Raw genomic sequence first — 21,304 nt, 5'->3', positions numbered from 1 at the left:
TTTTAGCCTTGATTTTTAGCCAGGCAAGAGGTTGTAGTGTAGCTTTTCACACACTTGGGTTCTCACAGAGGAGGAGGATCAGATGTCGAAAGCTTTATACCCAAAACAGATCCCAGTGTCCCAGTGCCTGCCTTTGTGGATGTGTCTGGAGGCCTTAATGAACCAGGATAGTTTTGGAACATGCTGCTGAGCTACAGGAGGTTGTCCCTTCCTCAGGGAGCTCTCAGTTGGAGAAGGTAAGACCAGAGGTGACACAGGTGGGCACCATGGAACAAGGAGCAAGGGTGAGTCATATCACACAACCTGTCTGCTGTCAGGGGTTTCTAGGAAGTGTCAGGGGAGAGTCTCCAGGTGAGAACAAGGGCAGTATACCCCAGTGAAGGAGAAAAGTCTGATTTGCATTCCCAAATTGATGTGTGGGGGCTCCTGTGCCAGCACAGTGAGAAGGAGAGAGGCAGCAGGGCTGAAGGAGGACAGCTGTAAACACCAGCCTGTTGTGCAGGTGCTGACTTGTGTACAAGAGGGTACAATTGAAACTTGTGATAGAAATAAATGGCCAGTTAATCTATTATTTGTACTAAGTAATGAATAATGCTACTTAACCTCATGTTTGCTCCCTGTCAAGAAACCCACGGAAGATTTCAAGCCCGAAACCAATGCGGAATCTGCTCAGTCTTTTTACCATATTCACAGTGACAAACAAAGGAGCCAGCAGATTGATCTGATGGGCCGAGAACTGCTCGTCCCCCTCTGCACTGCCGGCTGCCGTGGGAGGGCAGTGTTAGCTCAGGAAGCAGAGGGGGGATCGCTGCCCCGCCGAGCCCAGGGCAGCTGCGGGGGCACCGGGGTGTGTCCCCATCTCGGGGATGCTTCCTTGGCAGGGCTGGCTGTGCCTGTCAGGGACCGGAAGCAGGATTCTGCTGTGCTGGGACGTGGAGATCATAAAAATGGTTTGTTTGGGTTTTGGGGGTTTTTTTTCCTGGTTGGACATTGAAATTGAACACGTCCGATCCTCTCCTTGCAGCCTTGATGGAAACCAGGCATTGCTTCCCTGCTCCCCAGCAGAAAGGGCAGCACAGAGGACCAGGGGAAAATGTGAATGTGGATTTAATGGTTTTGTGTCTCAGAGATGTGGCTGTGGAGGAGGAGTGTGGAGGAGAGAGAGACTCAGGGCTTGCTTGCTTTTTTTTTGCTTTTTTATTTTTTTTAATTTCTCCTCTATCCAATAAGGATTAACTGCACAGCTCCACCAGCACTCAGTCTCACTTTGCTGGGAGCTGGAGTCCATTTCACATCTCATCCTTGCAGGCAGTGCTGGCTTCTTCCTAAGTACCTGAAAACCCCCCAGTGTGCTTTTACTTAATTGCCTTTTGAACTTTCTCCAAGATCTGTTCCCTTTATGTGTTGCAGGAAGTACTCCATGATCACCCCAGCATCTTCAGCAGGAATTTGGTGCTGTGGGGAAGAGGAAACTGTCAGGTAGAGCTGAGGTGGCTCTGCTGCTTCTCCCACAGATACAGGCTGCCAGGGAGCACAGTGATTGGCACCCCATAAGCCCTGTGTCTCTTCCTGCCCTTGACACCTGTGTGGGCAAAGCCTGTTGCATCCAGCTCCTCTGCACCTCACTTTGGTGTCTGGGTTCTCAGCCCAGCAGCCATGGCCTGGGAGGAAGCCCAGGTGGGCAGACGAGGGAGTTTCAGGTTTCCTGCAAGCTTTGTGCACTAACTCAAACTCATAACTCCTTCCCACCTCTCAGTTTGGGAAGGAGCTCCTGGCCATGGCAGTTAAACCATCTGCTCTGGCCCCTGCTTTCCCCTCGGCTGCTCCTGCAGGTCAATCACCAGCCATGATGTTGTAATTCAGTATCTGAGGTATAAGAAATTATATCAGCCTACCCTGTAACCTCCTTCCTGCAAACCCCAGTTCATGTCTTCCTTCCGTCCTGTGACCTTCCCCTGTGACCTTGTACCCACCGGGGGTCGGGTATGCTGATCCTAGTCCCCTCTGTGTCCTCATCCCATTGGCAGCCAGCCAAAGCCACTCGCATTCCCTTCTCCTGAATACCTGGTTCGGAGAGAGATTCTCCCTCTTTCCGGCCATACCATCGCCCTGGAATAAACTGAGATTGAAAGAGCCTCTCTTGTATCCTTCTCCATCCATGCTGCGACACTTTGTCTGTTCTTAAGTAATTATGAAAAAGACACAGTGAATAGCAGCACCATGAGAATTTTGTCAAGGTAGCTGCAGTTTGAGGGAGGAAAAAAATGCCTTTCCTCTCAGTCCCTCAGCTTTCAGTTGCTGGTGATGCCATAAATTCCCCTACTTCTCTGGTTACTGTAAATTCTTTCAGGGTGGTCAGGACCTGAATTCCTCACACCAAAGAAGAAGCAGGAGGAAAGGAAACAGCAAGAAGGGCCTTCCCTGCCTTGGGGATCTGTCACAATGGCTCAGCGAGGCTTGAAGTGTGTATGTAGCTCTGCAATCCCTCTGCTCTTGGGTAACTGCCTCTCATTCCCCTCTCACCAGTGCATACCCTCCTCCCAGCCTGTGCCTCCCACTCGTGTTCCAGCATCTCCATCTGGCTCCTTGGCCCCTCTGATCAGCAGGCTCCTGGAGCTGCAGAATCTCCAGGTTTGTTATTGCACTTCAGCTTTGGAGTAACCAGGAAAGAGCAAAGTGTCTGGGTGGTTCCACCCCCTGCCCTGAGCTGTACAGCACTGGTCCTCTGCCAGTCCTTCCATCCTGGGCCTTAAATCCAGCTGCTGCATGAGACACTGGTGGCTGCTGTGCCACCCCTCACCACCCACCCTCACCTGAGAACTGTGCTGAGGTGTCATGGGAGATCTCTGGGAAACTGGCAGCAAAATGTCAGCACTGTCACAGAAGTGTGGGGATTGCTCCACCACTGAGCAAGACAAGAACAGGTAATTCTGCAGAAAGCTGTGGGTCTCCCAGTCCTTTGCACTGGAAAAAAGCCTTCATGGAGTAAAGGAGCAATGCAGGTTGGCTTTGAAGAGGTAGAGACATGATGAGTTTGTCTATTGTTTAAAGGATGGTGTTGGGAAGGTTGGCCCAAGGTGCAGGGTTCTTGGTCTTTTCCCAACAAAGGCAGCTGCGTGGGAAAATTTACCCTGGGCAGAGCTCAGTGCAAGCAGAGCCAAGCAGGAGCTGCCACAGGGGTGAAAACCCAGGGGGTTTGGATTTGGTTTAGAAAATAAAAGTGAGAAAGTAAAAAAAGAAGTTAGTGTTCATCTGCCTTGAGGCTGCAGAGTCTTCTTGTGCTTGGACATCATTTCTGCAGCTATGGATTAGAAATGCATCATCTCTTTAGATGGGTCTGGAACCATGTGGCTCCAGGAGCATGGGGATTTTGAGGAAGAGCTATTGAATGTCATGAACTTTGCAGCTGGGCGGGGCCTCGGTTGGGCAGAAAACCTTCCCACCTGAGCAGTGCTCCCAGGAGACAGTCTGACTTCGGAGCCAGCAACTGGCCCGAGAGGCTCCAAGTGGTGGGAGAGGATCAAAAAGTTCCCCTGGCAGTAAATCTTTCACCTGCCATGTGACTCATTGGGGCTTGTGGCCATTCCTCCGAGGTCGGCCCCGGGTCAGGATTTCTCCTGTCTCTTTAGCCCCCAAACCTGGAGATTTTTTTCTTATCTTTGACGCCATCTTGACACCGAAAACAAATTATGGCCCAATTACCCTTACTGAGAGGGGCTGGGGCTACCTTAAATGGCCACAACGACCAGGCGCTTCCTTAAGAGCGGTAATTAGGGGGGCGTGGGGTGGGGAGGGGACAAGGACTGGGGGTACCCCTGGCATGGGGCTGTTTGCCAAGGCTCATCCAGCCCCATCCCATCCTATCCCCCCGCTACCCCGTCCCATCCCTGCTGCGCCTTTGGGCTCCGCAGGGGCCGAGCGGAGCTGGGGCTCCCTGTCCCTGTCCCCCCCAGCCCCGTGTCACCGGCTGGGCCAGCCCAGCGGGGCCCGTGACGGGGGCAGCAGCCCTGCCCCTGGCCGTGACCTTCGGGACGACCTCGAGTGAGTCCCTGCCAGGGCTGGGGACGGCCTGTGCCTCTCGTTCCGAGCTGGGACATTTCCGTGTTTACCCCGAGGAACACGGGACAGCAGCATCACAGCTGAGCTGCCATAACAACCGACCTGAAACTTTTAAAATTTACTTTTCTTCCCATCTTTCAGCGTCATTACACTGCCCTCTCCTCTGCTCTGTCCCTGGGCAAGAAATGCTGCCTGCTGTTGTGCTGCCTGCCTGAACCCAGCAGCTGTTTTGGGAGCTGGCAAATCCAGCCTGCAGCCTGGACAGTGCTCAGGGGTGATCGGGTGGCTGGGTCTGGGTGTTTCTTTCCCCCCACCCCCACTTTTTTTTTTTTTTTGTCAGATTGGTATTTTATTTGGCTCCATCCTGTCTACCGAGCTGTCCAGTGTAACCCTTCCCTTGCTGCTTCTGAGATAAGAATAGGCTCCCCCGAGATCAGATAAACAGGCCCATAAATACCTACAACAACAAGAAGCAGGGTCTGGGCTTGGCAGGAAAGGAGGGAAAAAGAGAAAAAAAAATTAAAAACGAGCCATTCCTTTGCACGCCAAACCAGGGGTGCAGAGCGAGGGGTGGGAAGTGCCCGACAGCCTCCTTGCCCACAGCATTGCCCCCTTGGCCAGACAGGGAGCAGGGCTGGCAGCAGGGTCGCCGGCAGTGTCGCTCGTGGCTGGATTCCAGGGCAGGGAACCTGGCACGTAAGGTGCTGCCCCGGGGCCAAGCGCTCCCTGCGTGCGTGTTCCTCTGCCCGGGCAACTGCCGGCCCCCGCCTGCGTGCCCCGAGCCAGCTGATCCCAACGGCATCAAGTTCACGGCAGGGTCGAGTGAAGGTATGTGCAGGGCCATCTCCCCTGACCGAGCAGCAAGGCACTTCGATAGCCAAAATCTCAAAGCTGGTGGCCAAACCGTTCTTGCAGTGAGTTCTGCTGCCGGGGCGCCGTGGCCCGCTGCCGGAGGAAGGGAGGCTGTCCCTGTGCGGGGCTCCTCTGCCTTTGGGGGTGAGGGATGACCCCATCCCGGGCTGGAACAGGCGCTGAGCTGGGAGCTCGGCTCCCCTTCCCGGCCCCGGAGCGGCGGAACCGAGCTGGGCACGGAGCGCGCTGCCCGCAAGTGCAGCCCGTCCAAAGCGTTTAGGGGAGCGGGGAAGCCCGAGGCTACAGGAAATGTCTGGTGCTATTTTTTATCCTCTCTCCCCACAAATGCTGAGCCTCTACCTCGCAGAAAAATCCTTGCTGGGCAGGGAAATCCTCTGCAGCCGTGGAAACGGAGAGAGCGCGTTCACTTCCAAAATCCCAAGGAACGGGGGAGGCTGGCACTGGGGGCACCTTCCCTAGAAGTTTGCAGCCGGCGGGTACCACCACCAGAAACCTGTGGTAAGAAAATAAAAAATCCTGCGAATGCAGGCAGAACATCGGCCTCGCTGTGCAGGGTGCCCTTCCCAGGAGCAGAATTAGAAGCACCTAAAGTAAAAACCAGCGGAGGCTTTTGGTGGAGTGAAAGATGCGCAGGCTGCGAGGGATGTACCAGACAGAGCCTGGTGTGCGGGCACCGGGGACGCGATTCCCGTGCAGAGTCACCTTTGCCTCACAGCACAGCGAGTCCCGAGTCCCCATTTAACCCTTTCCCTCCTGCCCCGCCGAAGGGCAGCCCCGGTTGGTGCTATACGGGTACACGGATCCGGCTGGCACTTATGAACAGGACTTCGGCTGGGTAGTAGTGTTAGTGACAGTTTGGAAGCCTTCCCATAAGAGCCCAGCCTTTAGGAGACTGTGAAACTTAGACATAAAATACGATATTTGGGGCTGACTTTCTGTACGTTTTCTTCTTTTTTTCCCCTTTTTTTTTCCTTTTTTTGTTCGGGTTTAGGAGTGCCCTACTCTACTTCACTCATGGAAGTGGTATCATACTAAACCTCTTACAGCTCAAACAAAAAAGTACCACTGCGGGCTGGTATTGCTCTTCTCTGGCAGTCAGTTTTCATCTCAGCCTCTCTCAAAGGGATCAGAAAAGAGATCAGGGGCAGGGAAGGCAGCCGTGCAGCGGCTCTGGAGCGAGGGAAGAGGGAAGGCTGATTCACACAGCCGGATTCTTTTCGTCGAGTGTTAATTACACTGGCTGTACCCCCAATGTTTGTGTGTCCTTCCTGTATTTGTACACATGCACAAAGTGGTTATAAAACCCAAGCTGCTTCCCCACGGATTGAGCTGGGGTATTCTTGGCATGTGAGGCTGCACAAGCACAGATTGATCGATGTGTCAGTATTTTACAGATGTTGCATCATTATTTCTATACCTTTAGTCGCAATCAAAAGCTTGGTTTAAAAGAGCAAATGTAAACGTCCCTGCTGTGAGCCCTCAGATTAGCCCTAGAATAATGTACACATTTTCCTGTGCAGTTTTTCTTTGCCCCAAGCAGCCGCCCGAGTGTCAGGGTTTATCCCGGTGTCTCTGGGAACGACAGCGTGGCCAGGCTGGGAAGGCAGGATCAGGCTCTGAGCCCATACACGCACGTCTTGGAACTCTTCGGTAAGAGCACCATGTGTGCACAGTGTAAAGGAATGAGGATTTGGCTTTACTCATTAAGGATTATTAAGGATTTATGCCCGAGTGGTGTCAGAATTTGGGCTGCGTGAGCGCTGCTGTGTCTGAGGCTGGTGGTATCCGTCGTGTTCGGATGGCGAGGAGGGGACGCTGCTCCTTCGAAACGCGGCCGAGGCAGCGCCTAACAGGGGATCCCTGTGAGAAAGTGCTGCCGGTGCCAGAGCCGAGAGGGGAGCCGAGCGCTGACTCTCTGCGTGGCAGCAATAAAACCCGGGGCTCCACAGCTCTGTGGTGCCATCCCGACGCTGCAAAGGCCTGATCCTGCCATCCTTCCCCAAACCAAACACGGGTCCAGTCCCTCCAGCAGGTCTCCTGGGGAGGGAGGAAAGGGGCTCTAGGGCAGGGGCAGAGTTCGTGCCCGGAGGAGGTTGCGGGTTTGCAGAGCTCCGCCAGCTCCTTCGGCGAGCAAGGACGGCATAAACGAGTCTCAAAGGATCCCGAGCTCCCCAAGGAGGAATTCCCGCACATGGATCGGCCCCACAGCAGAGTACTGACTTCAGGGGTGTCTTTAATCCCGCAGCATCCCTGTGGGCAGCGCAGGGGACCCAGCCAGAGCAGCGCGATTGCTGAAGCAGAGGAAAGCATAGGGCTCGGACCCGAGGCCGTTCGCATAAAGTTTAAATTTTATTTTATTAATTTTTTTTTTTTTTGTTAAGCTATTCAGTTTTAAATACGTGGTGTGGCGCGCTCGGTCCTTCGGGAAGTGGTCATGCAGATCTGAGGTAGAAAACCCGGCACAGGAGTGTTCCCAAATGCACCTCTAGGTAGTTTCACCGCAGCCACACGTCGGTCGGGCCGCGGACGGGGAGAGGGGATCGGGGGCTCGTATTTACAACAGCAAACGAATCGAACCGTTCCAGTCCGGCCCGGCGGGGCAGGGGCAGCCGATCGCTGCTGGCAGAGGGAAGGAGCAACGATTACTGCAATTGCGGGAAGGGGACGGGGGAAAGGGCCCGGCTGGTCCCCGCTGCCGACGAGGCGGGCAGGACCCGAGCCCGCAAAGCGCTCTCGCCTCTCTCCCGAAGAGCATCCCCCGGGCGGGGGGCAGCCGGGCCGGCTCCCCGTATCCTGCGCCTGGATGGGCTCCGGGGCCGGGCTGGGCTCTCTCCGACATTGCACATGGAGGGGCGGGCGGGGAGCGCCGTCGAGGCGGCGGGGCAGCTCTCAGGGGTTCAGTTCCAGAGCCCAGACCTGCTGGGGCCAACCCGTCCGGCCCTTCAGCTTCTTCTCGCCGTGACCCAGAGGCTGCGAATAGACCTCGGGCTGCTGCGGGAGAGGAGATGGGGAGAGGAGGGAGAGAGGAGCGGTCAGGAGCGGAGCGGAGTCCCGGGCAGCCCGCCCGCCGCAGGGCTGCAGCCGGGCCCGCGGCTCCGAGCGGCTTTGCCAGCCCGAGGACAAAGAGGGGCTTCAGGGGTCCCCACCCCGCCACCCGCCCGCTGCAGCACGGGGAGAAGCGGCCGGCCTTGCTCCGAATCGCTCCTGCGCCCGCTCGTCCTGGGAGAGCTCCCGGGAGAGGGGACGGACAGACCGGGGGAGGCTCTGCAGCGGCCAGACCCAGATCCGGCAGCTGATCCCCCGCCGAAAGTGCTCCGAAGCCCACTCAGCCCGTCGGGCGGGCTATTTTTCGACGAGTTTCCCTCGTAGTAATTTGTTATTACTACTATTATTATTATTACTATTATTATTATTATTGGTATTTTTGGTATTATTATTACGCTGGGAAAAATGGCTTTAGCGAGGCCGGCAGAGTTTAGAGGATTTTTCCCCCGCAGCCCCGGGGTTTTTCCCGCCCGCTCCTGGCCCACGGAGAGCAGGGACGCGGGGCCCGATCCGCCTCTTACCGTCTCTCTTTTCCTCTTGTTCTCCCTGCCGTCCGCCTTCTTGAGCTCGGCTTTGAAGCCCTCGGTGTCCCCGGGCTGGCTGTCCTTGGCCAGCACCTCCATCAAGTAGGCGATGTAGCTGGTGGCCAGGCGCAGGGTCTTGATCTTGGAGAGCTTGGTGTCGGCGGGCACGTTGGGGATGCACTCGCGGAGCTCGGCGAAAGCGCTGTTGATGCTCTCCGTCCTCCGCCGCTCCTTCTTGGGTCCCCCGACACCTTTTCGCCGTCCCAGGCGGCCGCTGAGAGCCTCCAGCCGCCCCGGGCCGGCCGGGCCGTACTCGGCGGGGCCGTAGTTCGGGCTCTGCCCGGCGAGCTCGGGGGTAGCCTCGGCCGGGTTGAGCACCCAGCCGGGGAAGTAGGCGCGCTCCTGGTGGCACCGCGCCGCCGGCCCGAAGAGGAAAGGGTCGTGCAGCATGTGGTGGTGATGGTGGTGGTGGTGGTGATGCTGGTAGCCCCCCACCAGGTTCATGATCCGCTCGGCTGGCCCCGGGGGCCGCTCAGCAGCGCTCCATGGCCGGGCGGGCGGCGCTCCCCGCCGGGCGGGCGCGGCGGGCTGCGGGGAGCGCGGCTCCGGTGGCGGCGGCGGCTCTGGGATTTGGGGTGGGGCGGTCGCGGTTTGGGGTTTTGGGTTTGTTGTTTGGGGTTTTTTTAACCCCTTCTGGAGCCTCCCGACCCTGTCTTTATATAGGGCAGCGGCCCCCCCGCCGTGGAGCCAATGGGCAGGGGAGGATGCGCGGGGCCCCGGGGGGAGCGGGGCGGCGGAGGGGGCGTGCGCCGCGCTCCGGGCTCGGGGCTTTGGGCTCACACCTCCGCCGCTCGCCCTCGGTCCCGCCCGCTCCTCGCCTTCAGGGAGGAGGGGGTGAGGAAGAACCGAGGGGCACGGCAGCCCCGTCCCGGAGCGCTTCGGTTCCCGCTGCCGGGGCGGGGGTGTCCGGGAGCCCGGCCGGGGGAGGCGAGCCGGCAGCGGGGCGGGGGAGCCGCGGCTCTCCGGACCCCCGACGGGCCGGGCCGGGCCGTGTGACCCCGGGAATCTCTGCTTCCCAGGCGGGACAGGCTCAGGTCCGAGGGAGCGGACGGGCAGTGCGGGGGGCTCGGAGCCGCACTCGGAGCCAGGGATGGGGAGAAAAGGGGGCGAAGGTGTCGGAGGGAGGCGGGCTGGGCACTCTGCGGTTGGGGATGGCAGGGATGGCGTGCGGGGTCCCTCCCTGCAAATGGGGCTCCTGGCCCTGCACAGCAGCGTTGCACAGCTGCACAGGGATGTGCACTGCATGCCTGTCCTGTGCAATGCACGCTGCACAAATCCACACTGCGCTTGTGTTGGTTACACCATGCACTGCTGCTCACACCAATGCATGCATTGCACACGTCGCCCGCATGCACCACACAACTCTGTGCTGTACACACGCTCCACAAACATGTCACACACGTGCTCCCATATGTTACCTACACCAGCAGCACGGATGTGCCACATGCACAATGTCATTGCAAGTGTATGACACACACACGAGTGGCACACGCACACCTATCACACACATGGCTTATAAGCGAACGTATGTGTGCTGCTCACCCGGGCACAGACACTTCATAGATACATAAATATATAAAAATGACACTGTCCATGCACACAGACATATTTACAATAGGGAGGTGCCCTGCATTTCCCTGTCCCAGCCTGGCCACGAAAGAGCTGGGGGGACCTGCTGGAGTTGGGATCTTCACCATAGCCCCAAACTCATGGGTGGAGCCCTGAAGCGCATCTCACCCATGGGAGACGGATCCCCCGGAGGATGTCTCCCAGAGCCCGGGCTGGGTGACATCGGGGCTGACCCCTGCTCCTGCTGCAGTGGCTCGCAGTGAGGACAGGCTGGGCACGGCGATCACAGCACGGCGGGGCAGGAAGGGGCTTTGGGCCCGAGGTATGTTAGCGATTAACGGCGCTTTGCAGCGATTCATCTTGCAGCGGAGGGTGGAAACGTTGGAGGGTTGTTTGCAGGCGCTTGTATTAATCATCCGGGCTAACACACCATTAACGTCCTCCTGCATTTTAAAGATGACAAATTTTATTTGACTTCTCTCAATCACGGTTCCCGGGCGGATTCGGGAGCCACTTAAATGGCTCGGATTTTCCATCGTTAGTTGTTACAAGGCGAGTCGCAAAGGCAGGAGGCTGGGGGGGCCGGGGCAGGGCTCGGGTTCTGTGCCGGATCTGCCCAGCTTTGTTCCCCCCTGCTTTGTTCTCAGCTGCTGCAAAGACCCCGCTCCCCCACCCCCTTTAAACAAGCGCCCTGCAAACATTTGCTAGTGATTACTCTCCTGTTAGAGCCAGGCCTTGGGTACGTAGGGCGTCGTGCCCCCGATTTCCTTCAAAGCAGCCGTGGTTGGGTGGGATCCCCGAGCCCGGCTCGGAGCTGATGGGAGCCAGTGCCCACCTGGGAGAACTTCAGGGGTCCCACTTCATGTTTTACCCCCTCATGCTGACAGAGCATCACCCTGCTCCTCTCACAAACCATCCAGGCTCCTCGCTGAGCTTCTCCCCAGTCCTGCAAACTGCCAGGTTAGAGCCTGTGCCACCCAACCCCAGCTCTGGAAACACCTCCCAAAAATACCCCTTCCATCCCCATAGCCCTGCATTGCACAGGCCACTTACAGCCACATCCAGCTGGGAGCTGTCACCTTGAGCCTGCACCAGAGTCACCTCCAGCCTCCAGCTGCCAAACCAGGTAAGTGCAGCCCAAGCCTGGGCATTATCTTGCTTAATCCACCCCCTGATGGAGGTCCCTGGACCCCACAGAGTTTGGAAGTGCTCAGCTGAGCAAATAGTGGGACCAGAGGGTTGATTTTCCTTTGGAAAATCATTCTAATCTTTCGTGTTTTAATAAAATAATAAAACCAGAGCCCTTTTCATGCCGACACCTTCTAAATCAAACCAGACTGCCTTTGTCATGGCGTCCAAATTTAGCACTTCTCAAACTTTTGATGAGTTTCTTTAATTTCACATCTCCCCACTTGCATGGGGGAGAAAACGCTGAGCAGTTTGGATTAGGCAATTTGTGGCTGGCATGGCAGGAGGAACCAAGTTTCTCTCCACCTGTTTTCCTTCAAATCCTTCCCAGAGAAAGATCTCCTGCCCTCCTGGCCAGGTGATGGTGAGGGGGCCGATGCTGCATGTTGGGAGTCAGGTTATCCCAGGTCTCTGAGAACCCCAGCACCCCAAAGCCTGCAGGAGCCACCAAGCTCTGCATCCATCCCCATTTCTGGGCTGGGGTTGAGGTTTTGGCCCTGGCCCCTCAGCCACCTCCTTATCAGCGCCCAGCGAGCCGCAGCCCCGGGTGTCCTGTGACTTTGACGCCAGCTCTGCTCCCCCCCTCTGGCTCCCTTATCTAAATAGGAGCGTAAATCAGGCCCTTGGCAGATGCCCTGGCAGGACAGGGACTCCATAAAAAGGGGCTCTGCTCCAGCTCTGTTTACATTGCAGCCCCGTAAAATATTCCCCTTGTCTTCCTTGTTAGCATCTCCCTGCAGCATCCCGGCACCCTGCTGCACCCACATCCCCCCCACCCCAAGCTCCACTGCAGCCAGGAGGGTCCCAGCCCTGTCACCCCACAGCCCCACACCGTGTCCCCCATCAGGTTATGGCCAGGGTACCTCCTCACTCAGCCACTGCCTTCAATCCCCTCCTCAGCCACCACAGGCGCAGAGCAGGGCTGAGCCAGCTCCCCTGGGCAGCTGGGTTGTGTCTAAAGGTGCCCCTGGGTATTTATAGCACTTGCCTGAAATAATGCAATAATAATCACTCAGCACCTTCCTAACAGTTCTGCTCTCAGAGGCCTCGGGGGATGGTGGCAAAAACCCTTGGGAAACTGAGGCATGAGCAGAGTCTGTTTCAAGGAGAGCTGCAGAGAGCTGCTCTGGGGGAGTATTTTCCTCCTGGCAATGTGAGGAGCGAGAGAACCTGCAGAAGTGAATGGAATCAAGTCAGTTTGATGAGCAATCAGCTCAGCTCTGGGGTCACAGCCAAGCTGGGCTGCAGAAGCCCACTCCTCCCCAGCAGGGTTTGCCACACGTGTCCTGCTGTGCCAGGATGGGTTTCATAGGGGTGAAATGAGGGGCGCTGGGATGCAGCAGAGCTCAACTTGCTGGTGCCCGTGCTCCCCTGTGCCCACCCACTGCCTGATTCCCCCAGACTGCATCACTGGATCCTGCATCAGCACCACAGGAGCAACTCCCCGTGGGTTCAGTCTGTCAAAGCCCCATGGAAGCAGCAGGAGGGGTTGGGGGTGAACACAGGGTTATGCCTGGATGTTCCTGGGGTGTTCCCACAGCATCTTCTCTGTCCGCACCCCTCCCGTGCTGCCCCTGCAGTGACACACAGGATGACTGCAACCATTGCCCCTCAAGAAATACCATCTATTTATGGCCAAACAGCCACTGTCTTGAGTGGATAAATCAAAAGGAAAACAAAGCTTTACGGAAAAAAGTATTAAATTTTCCATGTGCTCCTGAAGGGATGGGCCAGGCACTCGCTGTTTATTTTTTGGGCTCTCTCTTTGCTAGTACTGTAAGTGACATTGTGTTTACAAAAGTTTTTATGTCATCAGAGTAAAGTCACAGCTCAGCTTCCTCTCCTGTGTATTTTATGTAGATGGATGTGTCTGTGAGGAACATTCAAACTAAACAGAGAGCTGGTTTATAGGAAAATGTATTTATTTGAAAAATCGTAACTCACAATTTCGGCAAAACCGGGCTCCACATTTATTGCTGCTAATGGGGTGTGGCAGCCATAAATTAACCTGGAAAATTGCTGTGGCCATTTCAACAATGGCTCATTGTGCTGATGGAGCAGCAGCTCCCCAAAGATGGCTCATGTCAATTTGCAATTAGGTTTGGATACAAACTGTAAGTAAAGGCAAGGTAACAGCACCTCGCTGCTGGAACCAGCTCCAAAATCATTGCTCTAGGCTGGCATGGGTGCCCTGAGTCTCACTTAAAACAGAGCTATTTCCTCATCTGATTGCTGTGGAAATCATTACCTGTCATAGACAAGGTTGGAGATGACAAAAAAACCCAGTCCATGAGCTCTGACTGGCAACCCAGGTGAGCCACATGCACAGAGAGTGGGTCCAGTTGCTCCCTGGTTGATCTCTCCTCTTGAAAGAAGTTTTGCACTGAGTCAGAAGTGATGCTCCTACACTAAAACCTCTTCTTTCCCCACTCAGATTCCTTGCTGAGACAAACACTGGTCCCCAAAAGTTTGAGGCTGGCTGCTGACCCTGGGGTACAAGCTGCCACTGTCATTCTCCCATCTTGATCAGCTGGCTCAGGGCAGGGTTTGGCTGCTGGCTGTTGGTGGCACCTCTCCACTTGTGGGGAGTAGTGGAGAAGAGCTCCCAGATGATGCAGGTCCCTGACAAAAACCACTGCCTTTCCCTCCTCAAACCACTTTCCACTCCTGAAGCAAATTTACAAGGGCTCTAAAATGTCCTGCTCCAGGGCATCAGCCAACTGCTAATGGTTGGGGATTGGGAAAGACATTTCCTCTGCAGAGAAGGATTGCATAAGCGCTTATTAAGGCAGCTCCTGGCGTCTTCGTCAGAAGCATCTGGTTTGGGGCATAGCTGGAGAGAAGCTGCTGGGTCTGCATGGGCAGAGCTGGACTGGCTGCTTCCAACCTTTCCCTGGGTCAGATATTCAGGTTTGGGTCATCTCCTGTGTGAGGTGGGTCATGACATGAGTTGTGTCCCTCTCTGCCTGCTCTCTAATAATCCTGGTGGTGCCACTGTGGGGACTCCTCTTCCCACTCCTTCCACCCCCAGGAGCTCAGGGACCTTCCAACCCCAGGTACCATGTGTGCACATGATGCCATGTGTGCATGAGAGATTCCCCTGGTCCCTGCTTACACCACCATCCCACATTCCTTGAAAGGGGGGCTTCCCTCCTGCCCCATTGCTCCTGTGGCTGGCACATGGACTAACCTGGCTTAATGGGTGAGCTCCTGCTCTGCACCATGTCTCTGACATTGCAGGTAAATGATTTTGTGGTGGGAAAGGGCTGCTGACAGTGGTCCCAACCACCAAAAATGTTTGGATGCTTTTCACAGGGCTCTGCTGTATCACAGGCTCAGTGAGATGTGCTGGCACTGCAGAGCAGCCAGAGCCAGGGAACAGCATCCTGTCCGTGTTTCCCTGTGGTGGGAGCATGTCCTGGTATCCCTACTTCCCACCTTCCTCTCTGTGTGGATACACATGGGGTTTTAATTCATTTTGTCTCTAAGATTTTCAGGGCAATTCCAGTTCTCATCACACAGTGCCTTGTGCCAGGTCTGGCTATGCCTCCCCAACTGTTTCAGGGTAAGAGGATGAGGACAATTAGTGGTGCTTTATTATCCTGGTTATATTCAGCACTCTCAAAATTCCAGGTTTTCTCTCTGCTCAGGTGCAGGACTTGCTGCTCACTCCCATGTGAGCAGAGGGACTGATTTTTCCCTTGGTCCCCCCTCTACATCCCAGGATGTCTGTGCAGCTGCTGGGCCAGCCATTACTGTAAGACTCTCAAGATGGGTTTTCCAAGGTTGGTTTTTTGCAGATTGAGATGGTTTTAAGAATTAACAAGCATCTGTTAATACTTTTTTTGCAACAGAAAATTATTTGGGACTTGGGGGTCTTAAATAATTTTAGTGCTTTTTCCCACCCTTTTTTCCTCTGTTTTATAAATGGGAGGTGGCAGAAGCCTCCCCAGAGCTCATTATTCCCCATCCCAAACTGGGATCCAGCACCCAGCATGGCTGTGCTGCTGCCTCCACATGCATGGGAAGAAGTGGGGGGATTTTGGGGCAAAAAAGTACAGAGACACTGAGTGTCCTTTTGTCAGTATGGTCCATGGTGTCACCATATTGTACCTCCTTGCATCCAGGGAGTCACAGGATGAGGACATGCTGTAAAAAGTGAATCCAGACCTCCACAGAATAACGCCTTTATTGTATATCAATACACACAGTAAATATGTGACTCCTCCTAACATGCTCTGGAGAAAAAAAATGTCTGAAATGGAGCTTATTGGAAGGAAATAAATTGCTCCCATAAAAATACTGACCCCTCCCTACTTCTCAAAGCTGAAACAAAATCGTTTGCTGTGAGCTGAAGACCTTTCTTCTCTTGGCTCCTGGTTTTCCAAGAAGAGCAGGGAACACGAAGGAAAAACAAGCCTTCCCCATTAAAACAAGCTTAAGTGAAACTCCAGTTTTCTCTTAAACTTTGCTTGGAAACATTTGGAGCAGCTTCGTGCAAACCAGTTCTGCTCTTTGAAAGGCCATTAAAATAAAAAACACCCAACCCAAAATAGCCATCTCTGCAAGCAGCATCTTGTTTGGACACAAGTGGTTTGTTTTACACCGTAAACCCAAACACTCCTGGGGAAATGTTGTGCAATCCGCCGCGCTGGCGGTGCAGCGGCTCCAGGGATGTTCTGTGGGATTGGACAAAGCTGCAGGGTGCTGGCAAGGTGATGGTCACACCAGCACTGAATATCCCAGCTGAATGTCCCAGCTGCTGCAGTACCCCTGACTTCAGCACAGTGCGTTTTCCAGCAGGGTGAAGGCTCGCAGGGGTGAGTTCTGGCAGGGAAGGATTTTGTACCAGGTTCAGCCCTACTCTGATCTTGCCCCAGAGCTCCTGTGGTCTCTCTGAAGGGCCCATCACATGCAGGAGCTGAGAACACTCACCCTGGGACAAACAAAAACCATTTTCCAACAAGATGTTAAAGCCCTTCTTAAAGTTTTTTTAACATACTCCATGTTATACCTGGAGTACAAAAAACCCCACAGTAATTCCTAAAGCAGCAATATACACACACACCAGCAATCCTGATACAGTATTTATCCATATGTAAGAATATACTTGCATATATAAATCTATATTTTATTATATAAAAATAAAATAAATGTAATTACAAATATAATTATAATTGTAGTTGTAAATATAAAGAAATACATGAATGTACGGTGCTGTTTTTTCTGCTAGTGGCATCAGCCTGATTTAGGCACAAATATTTCCATCCCAGGGTCTTTGGCAGTGAAGTTTTGCCGTGCAGTTGTGTCTCTCCTGTGCAGTAAGCCCAGCCTGGTGAAGTCCTGCCAGGAGCCCAATATCCATGGAATTAGGGAGAAGTTGTTTCTCATGGATTTGCCTGAACCTGCCAGTTTATGGGGGAAGCTGGGATCCTCTGGATGGGCACTCCACCTCGCTGTGGCTCTCTGACTCAGCCTCATCTGCTCAGTGTGATGCTGAAATCATGGGATGCAGGGTGGTGAGCCCCCAGTGCTGCATCCTCCCACCCCAAGAGCTGCTGCCCCCACCTTTCCTCTGGAAGGGATGGGGGGAAAAGGCTACACCACTGTGAGTCTGCAGTTATAGAGGGTGGTGGTTGTTTTCTCAGGCCAAAAGGACAAGAAACATCATGTCTAAAGATGACAGGCTCGATTTGCTGTGTCATTAACCAGAGCCGAAACTCTAGATGGGCTGGGTCTCCTGTGAGCTGCTTCCCGCCCGCTGCTGAGCTCTGATTCTGCCAGATAAAGGCTTTTCTGGGTGCATTTCTCTTGCTCAGACCTTGTTTTAATTCCATGGATGCTATTCTGCAGTCTGTGGGATGAGGAAGTTGTTTCTCCCCCTCTCCCACATGTGCCCCCTAAAATACACTGGCTCCTTAGCACACATGTACTCCCCTAGGTGTTTACAGTGGCTTCAAATAACCACAAAGAATAACCCTCCTTCTCATCAGGAAAAAAACCCTCATTCCCAACCTTCCACAGCCTTGAGAGCTCATGGAAATAAGCCCTAGGATCCAGCCCAGGAGTGCTGTGGTGACAATGGTGTGAGGTGCAAGCAGGCAGCAGAATGGGGAAGCCCCACAAAAGCCCCATAACCACCCATTTCCAGGTCCTGGCTGTGGTTACAAACCCCATTCCAGGTTAAAAGCAGCTGCTGTGACCCAAGTGTGGTGGATGAGGAGAGCAGCCACCAGCCAGGTGAGCTGGGCTGCAGCATTCAGCTATGCCAGGGGCTCTGCTGGCCTTATGGACACCAGCACCTAAACACAAAGCACTTTTTTCATGAACACAGGTGCTCTGGGCTCTGAGCAGCCCCTGCCTTTGCAGGCAGAGAGCTGGAGGTGACAGGGCTCCCATGGATCTTGGAAAGGCAGCAGTGGAGCTGAGTGTGCTGCATGAGCAGCTCAGAGCAGTAGGAAAAAATACCGCAATAGGCAAAGCATCTCCCATTTGCCCCTAAGCTCTGGCTCTTCCTGTGCTGATAACAAGCCCAGTAAATCTCCTTTCAGCAGTGAGACATTTTTTCCCCTCTCCTTCCCTCCTCACAGCCTGGTCAGACCATGCTGGCTGTGGGAGCTGTGCTGGGACTGCCCTCCTCACCCCTCTGTAGGGAAGTACCCAAAGCATGGAGCCCCCCGAGCATCCCAGCAGCTTCCAGAGGCTTCCAGCCCTGCCCTGAGGTGTGGGAAGGAGCTGGGTGCAGGCAGGAGCTGTCTCCTCTCTAATTGCCCCTGGAGCCCTGTGGCTGAGCCCCTTGCTGCTATCTCAGGCCATCACAGCTGGTGCTGGGCTGAGTCAGGAGAGATGGAGACTGATACTGACCCTCTGTCTGACCTACAGGGGTGTAGGGCAAGACTGGAGGAAGAAAACCTGGGATGTACATGTCCAAAATCTCCCTGGCCTTAGTGTTTTGGCTGAAATGGGGAGCTTAGGCAGTGAGCAGGCTCCTATCAGCAGTTTGGTGCTCAGCCCTGGGCTGGATGAGCCCCAGTGACCTGTTAGATGTAGCTCCTGACCTGGGAGAGTTTGAGCCTGCCCAAAACCTGGCAGAAAGAGCATGGCTGCACTGAAAAAGCAGCTCTGGATATGCTTGGCAGCAGAATGGGGTTTATTTAATTTAGGAGTTGTGGTGGGACATGGGGCACATCATTTCCATGCAGGAGATGCACACAGAGCTTCCTCCCAATTGCTCTTTTTGTGGCTGAGGGCCAGGACCCCTTTCTGGTCCCACCACGCTGCTGCTCCCTCCCCACAGCCAGGGCCCTGCCACCAAATTGCCCCCAATAAATGCCACCATGCCATGGCTCAGCTGCTGCCCTGTTGGGATCTTCCTCCCTCGTGCATCACCAAATGCTGCTCATTTTCCTCTTCCTCTCCTGAATTCCTCATATATTTCCCGCTGCCGGCTCCACCAGCGCCACGCTCCCATTAAACCTTGCAGGCTGATTGCATCTGTCAGTGTCACTGACTGGGGCTGGAATGTGTCACCCTGCTCCAGAGGAGTCATGTATTCAGCCATGCAGAGCATTTCAGGACAAAGCACTGGGTTAGATCACAGTGGGACAGTTTTCCTGCAGTGGCAAGAGCTGATCCATCTCGCAGAGCGGGAGGAAAGCACCGCCTCTGGATTCTTTCCTATTTATTTTTCCTAAACAGAGGGCTGAGAAGTGAGAGTCACCTACCAACAGGACCCTAAACTTTGCTGGAGTGTCGTAAAGAAAAGGAGTTTGCTTTAAAAATTCTCCAACCCTCATGAATCTGGAGAAGATATTTTTTTCCACTGTCTCTGTCATGTCCCACTGCCTTTGTCCAGAATCTTGGGGTTTCTGCCTGGTTGGTGCCAGGGGTGGCTTCAGATCTGCATGTACTTTGGGGTCCCTGCTGTGTGGTAGCAAGGGCTGGGTTTGTGGGATCTGGGATGTCCACAGTAGTGGAAGAAGCAGATACAAACATGGCCCAGCACCTCACCATGTCCCTGCAGGCAGAGGGACAGGGAAACTCTGGTGGTGACAGTGCAGTGACCATGGGGAGCAGCCAGCTATGACACTCCCATGCCCACACTAGGTCCCTAATGCTGAGGAGAGGAGGTCTCTTGAGATATTAGATGTGATAATCAGACATTCAGAGCTAAAACATCAAATTAAATTATGCTTCTGCTCTCATTATCTATGTAAGCGTGCAGCTGCATGCAGGACCCCCACATGCTGGGAAATACTTCATCCTGAGTATCAGGAACCTCATCCCCTGTCCCTGCCTGGGGAAATCTCACCCCTGTAATGGCAGAGATGTGTGTGTTTGGGTGGGACACGCAGGGAGATGAGGGGATGAAGGGACAGCTGTAACCTCAAGGACAGGCACCCCTGTGCAGTGGCTGTGCAGCAGGAGTGAGTCATTCCTGGCACAGCCATGGACTCAGCTGTTCTCCTTTGGGATCCATGTCCTTGGATGGTCCTGTGCCACTGGTAGCAGGTTTCCCACTGCTGTTCCTCAGCTACCTGTGCTGCTGGTGTCCTCCAAGGGGGGCTCAGATGTGCTGGGAAGCGCCTCTCCCCAGGGTGCTGCCCGGTGACCTGCGCATGGCGAGGGTGGGAGAGACAGTCAGTCTGTGTTGCTTTGTTTATAAGAACATATTTGCAGTGATTGATGTCCGAGCTGGGGAAGTATGCTTGCAAGTGAGACTTTAAAACATGAATCAAACAATGTTTGGAATATGTATGCTGCTCTGTCAAACATTTCTCGGCGTTTGGAGTCTGCAGAGCTGCGCGTCCAGAGGTACCAGAGGTGTCTGCAGGGAAAGCATCCACCACACCGTGAGGGTGAGTGTGGGCATCCTTCAGCCTCTCCACCACCTCTCCACACCAGGGGGCTGCTGGAGCAGTTCAGGATTTGCACCATGGCCAGGGGTGCACGTGGAGGTGTCCCATGAAGCACTGTCCATCACGGGACATTCCTTCACGCGACGCTCCTCTCTGCCAAACTGTCCCTTGGGCTTGCTGAGGAATGAGAGCAGCCCTGGAGGACAGAGTCGGCTTTCAGCTTCCTTCCCCTCCCGATAACCCGGCTGCCCGTGGAGAGGAGAAAGGTCTGGAAGGGGCGAGCCGTATCCAGATGTTCACTAAGTGCATTAAGACCCTCAGCCAGAGGAGCACATGCTTCAGGTTAAGCCCCTGAGCAGTCCCAGCTGCAGCAGAATTAATAAAGTCTTCACTTAATTGCTTACTGAATGCTCTCCCTGATAAGGACCAGGGTAGTTTACAGTGGGCAGGAATCTTCTCTCTTTGCATGTCCTGTATGCACATCCCTCCACACTGCATCCCTGCTGCCATGCCACTCCTTTGCCCATGGAGTGATGTGGGTTTCCCAGTTAAGAGAGCTGCCTGCCCCATTATGCAGGGATTGTGGATCTCATCCCATATTTTCTGCAGCTCTGCTTTCTCTTCCTTTCATAGGGATGTTCCACTTCCCATTGTCCATGGAGTGGGGCTGGACATGGCTCACCTCAACAGAACCAGCTGTGGAATCACTGCCAGCTGTTGGGACAGCTCCATCCCAGCTGCTCCATCCCACTTCCTCCAGGTCCCAGGGGATACCTTGTTTTTCTAACCCCAAAATGGCCCTGGGCAACCATGTCACTCCACAGACAGGATCCAGCCATGCCAGCTGAGGTGAGTGACGTCCTCAGACTTGGGAACTTGCAGACATCACCTGATGGCACCAGGAAATGTGTCATAGTCAGAGAGCACCCTCACCCCAACAAGCTGTCATGGTGGGCAGGACACCTGGGGTAATGCCAATCCCATCTTTCCAGGGAAAGGGGTTGGTTGGGAGCAGCCTGAGAGGAGTGGTGCCAGCTGGCTGCCACTCACATAAATGATGCATCCAGCCCCAGACTGGGTGAGGGCATTTGGAGCAGAGAGGGGCACCAGAAGCTGGGCATTCCTCCA

The 21,304-nt window shown here is 54.6% G+C and overlaps 1 protein-coding gene and 1 long non-coding RNA gene across 4 annotated transcripts in view; one reads left to right on the top strand and one right to left on the bottom strand.

The window, feature by feature from the left end:
* Positions 1-4,379: 4,379 nt before the first annotated feature.
* HAND1 (heart and neural crest derivatives expressed 1) lies at positions 4,380-9,179 on the bottom strand. 2 transcript variants are annotated; one of them, XM_056502509.1, is made up of 2 exons: positions 8,499-9,179; positions 4,380-7,923 (listed from the first exon to the last, which is right to left on the bottom strand). In XM_056502509.1, exons 1-2 carry the CDS (start codon positions 9,003-9,005, stop codon positions 7,822-7,824), a joined length of 609 nt encoding a protein of 202 aa, XP_056358484.1. In that variant the 5' UTR covers positions 9,006-9,179; the 3' UTR covers positions 4,380-7,821. The 2 variants fall into 2 exon arrangements, with proteins under 2 accessions (XP_056358484.1, XP_056358485.1); XM_056502510.1 differs by having other exon boundaries at positions 4,380-7,920.
* Positions 9,180-9,924: 745 nt separating this feature from the next.
* LOC130258807 (uncharacterized) overlaps positions 9,925-21,304 on the top strand; it is a 42,120-nt gene continuing 30,740 nt past the window's right edge. For both annotated transcript variants that reach the window (XR_008841540.1, XR_008841539.1), the window contains exons 1-2: positions 9,925-11,256; positions 20,810-21,025. This is a non-coding gene — a long non-coding RNA (uncharacterized LOC130258807). The remainder of the gene's footprint in view (positions 11,257-20,809; positions 21,026-21,304) is intronic.

Source organism: Oenanthe melanoleuca, chromosome 13 (assembly GCF_029582105.1).
Source record: "Oenanthe melanoleuca isolate GR-GAL-2019-014 chromosome 13, OMel1.0, whole genome shotgun sequence".
NCBI lineage: Eukaryota > Metazoa > Chordata > Aves > Passeriformes > Muscicapidae > Oenanthe > Oenanthe melanoleuca.
This window is presented reverse-complemented; position numbering and strand designations above follow the sequence as displayed.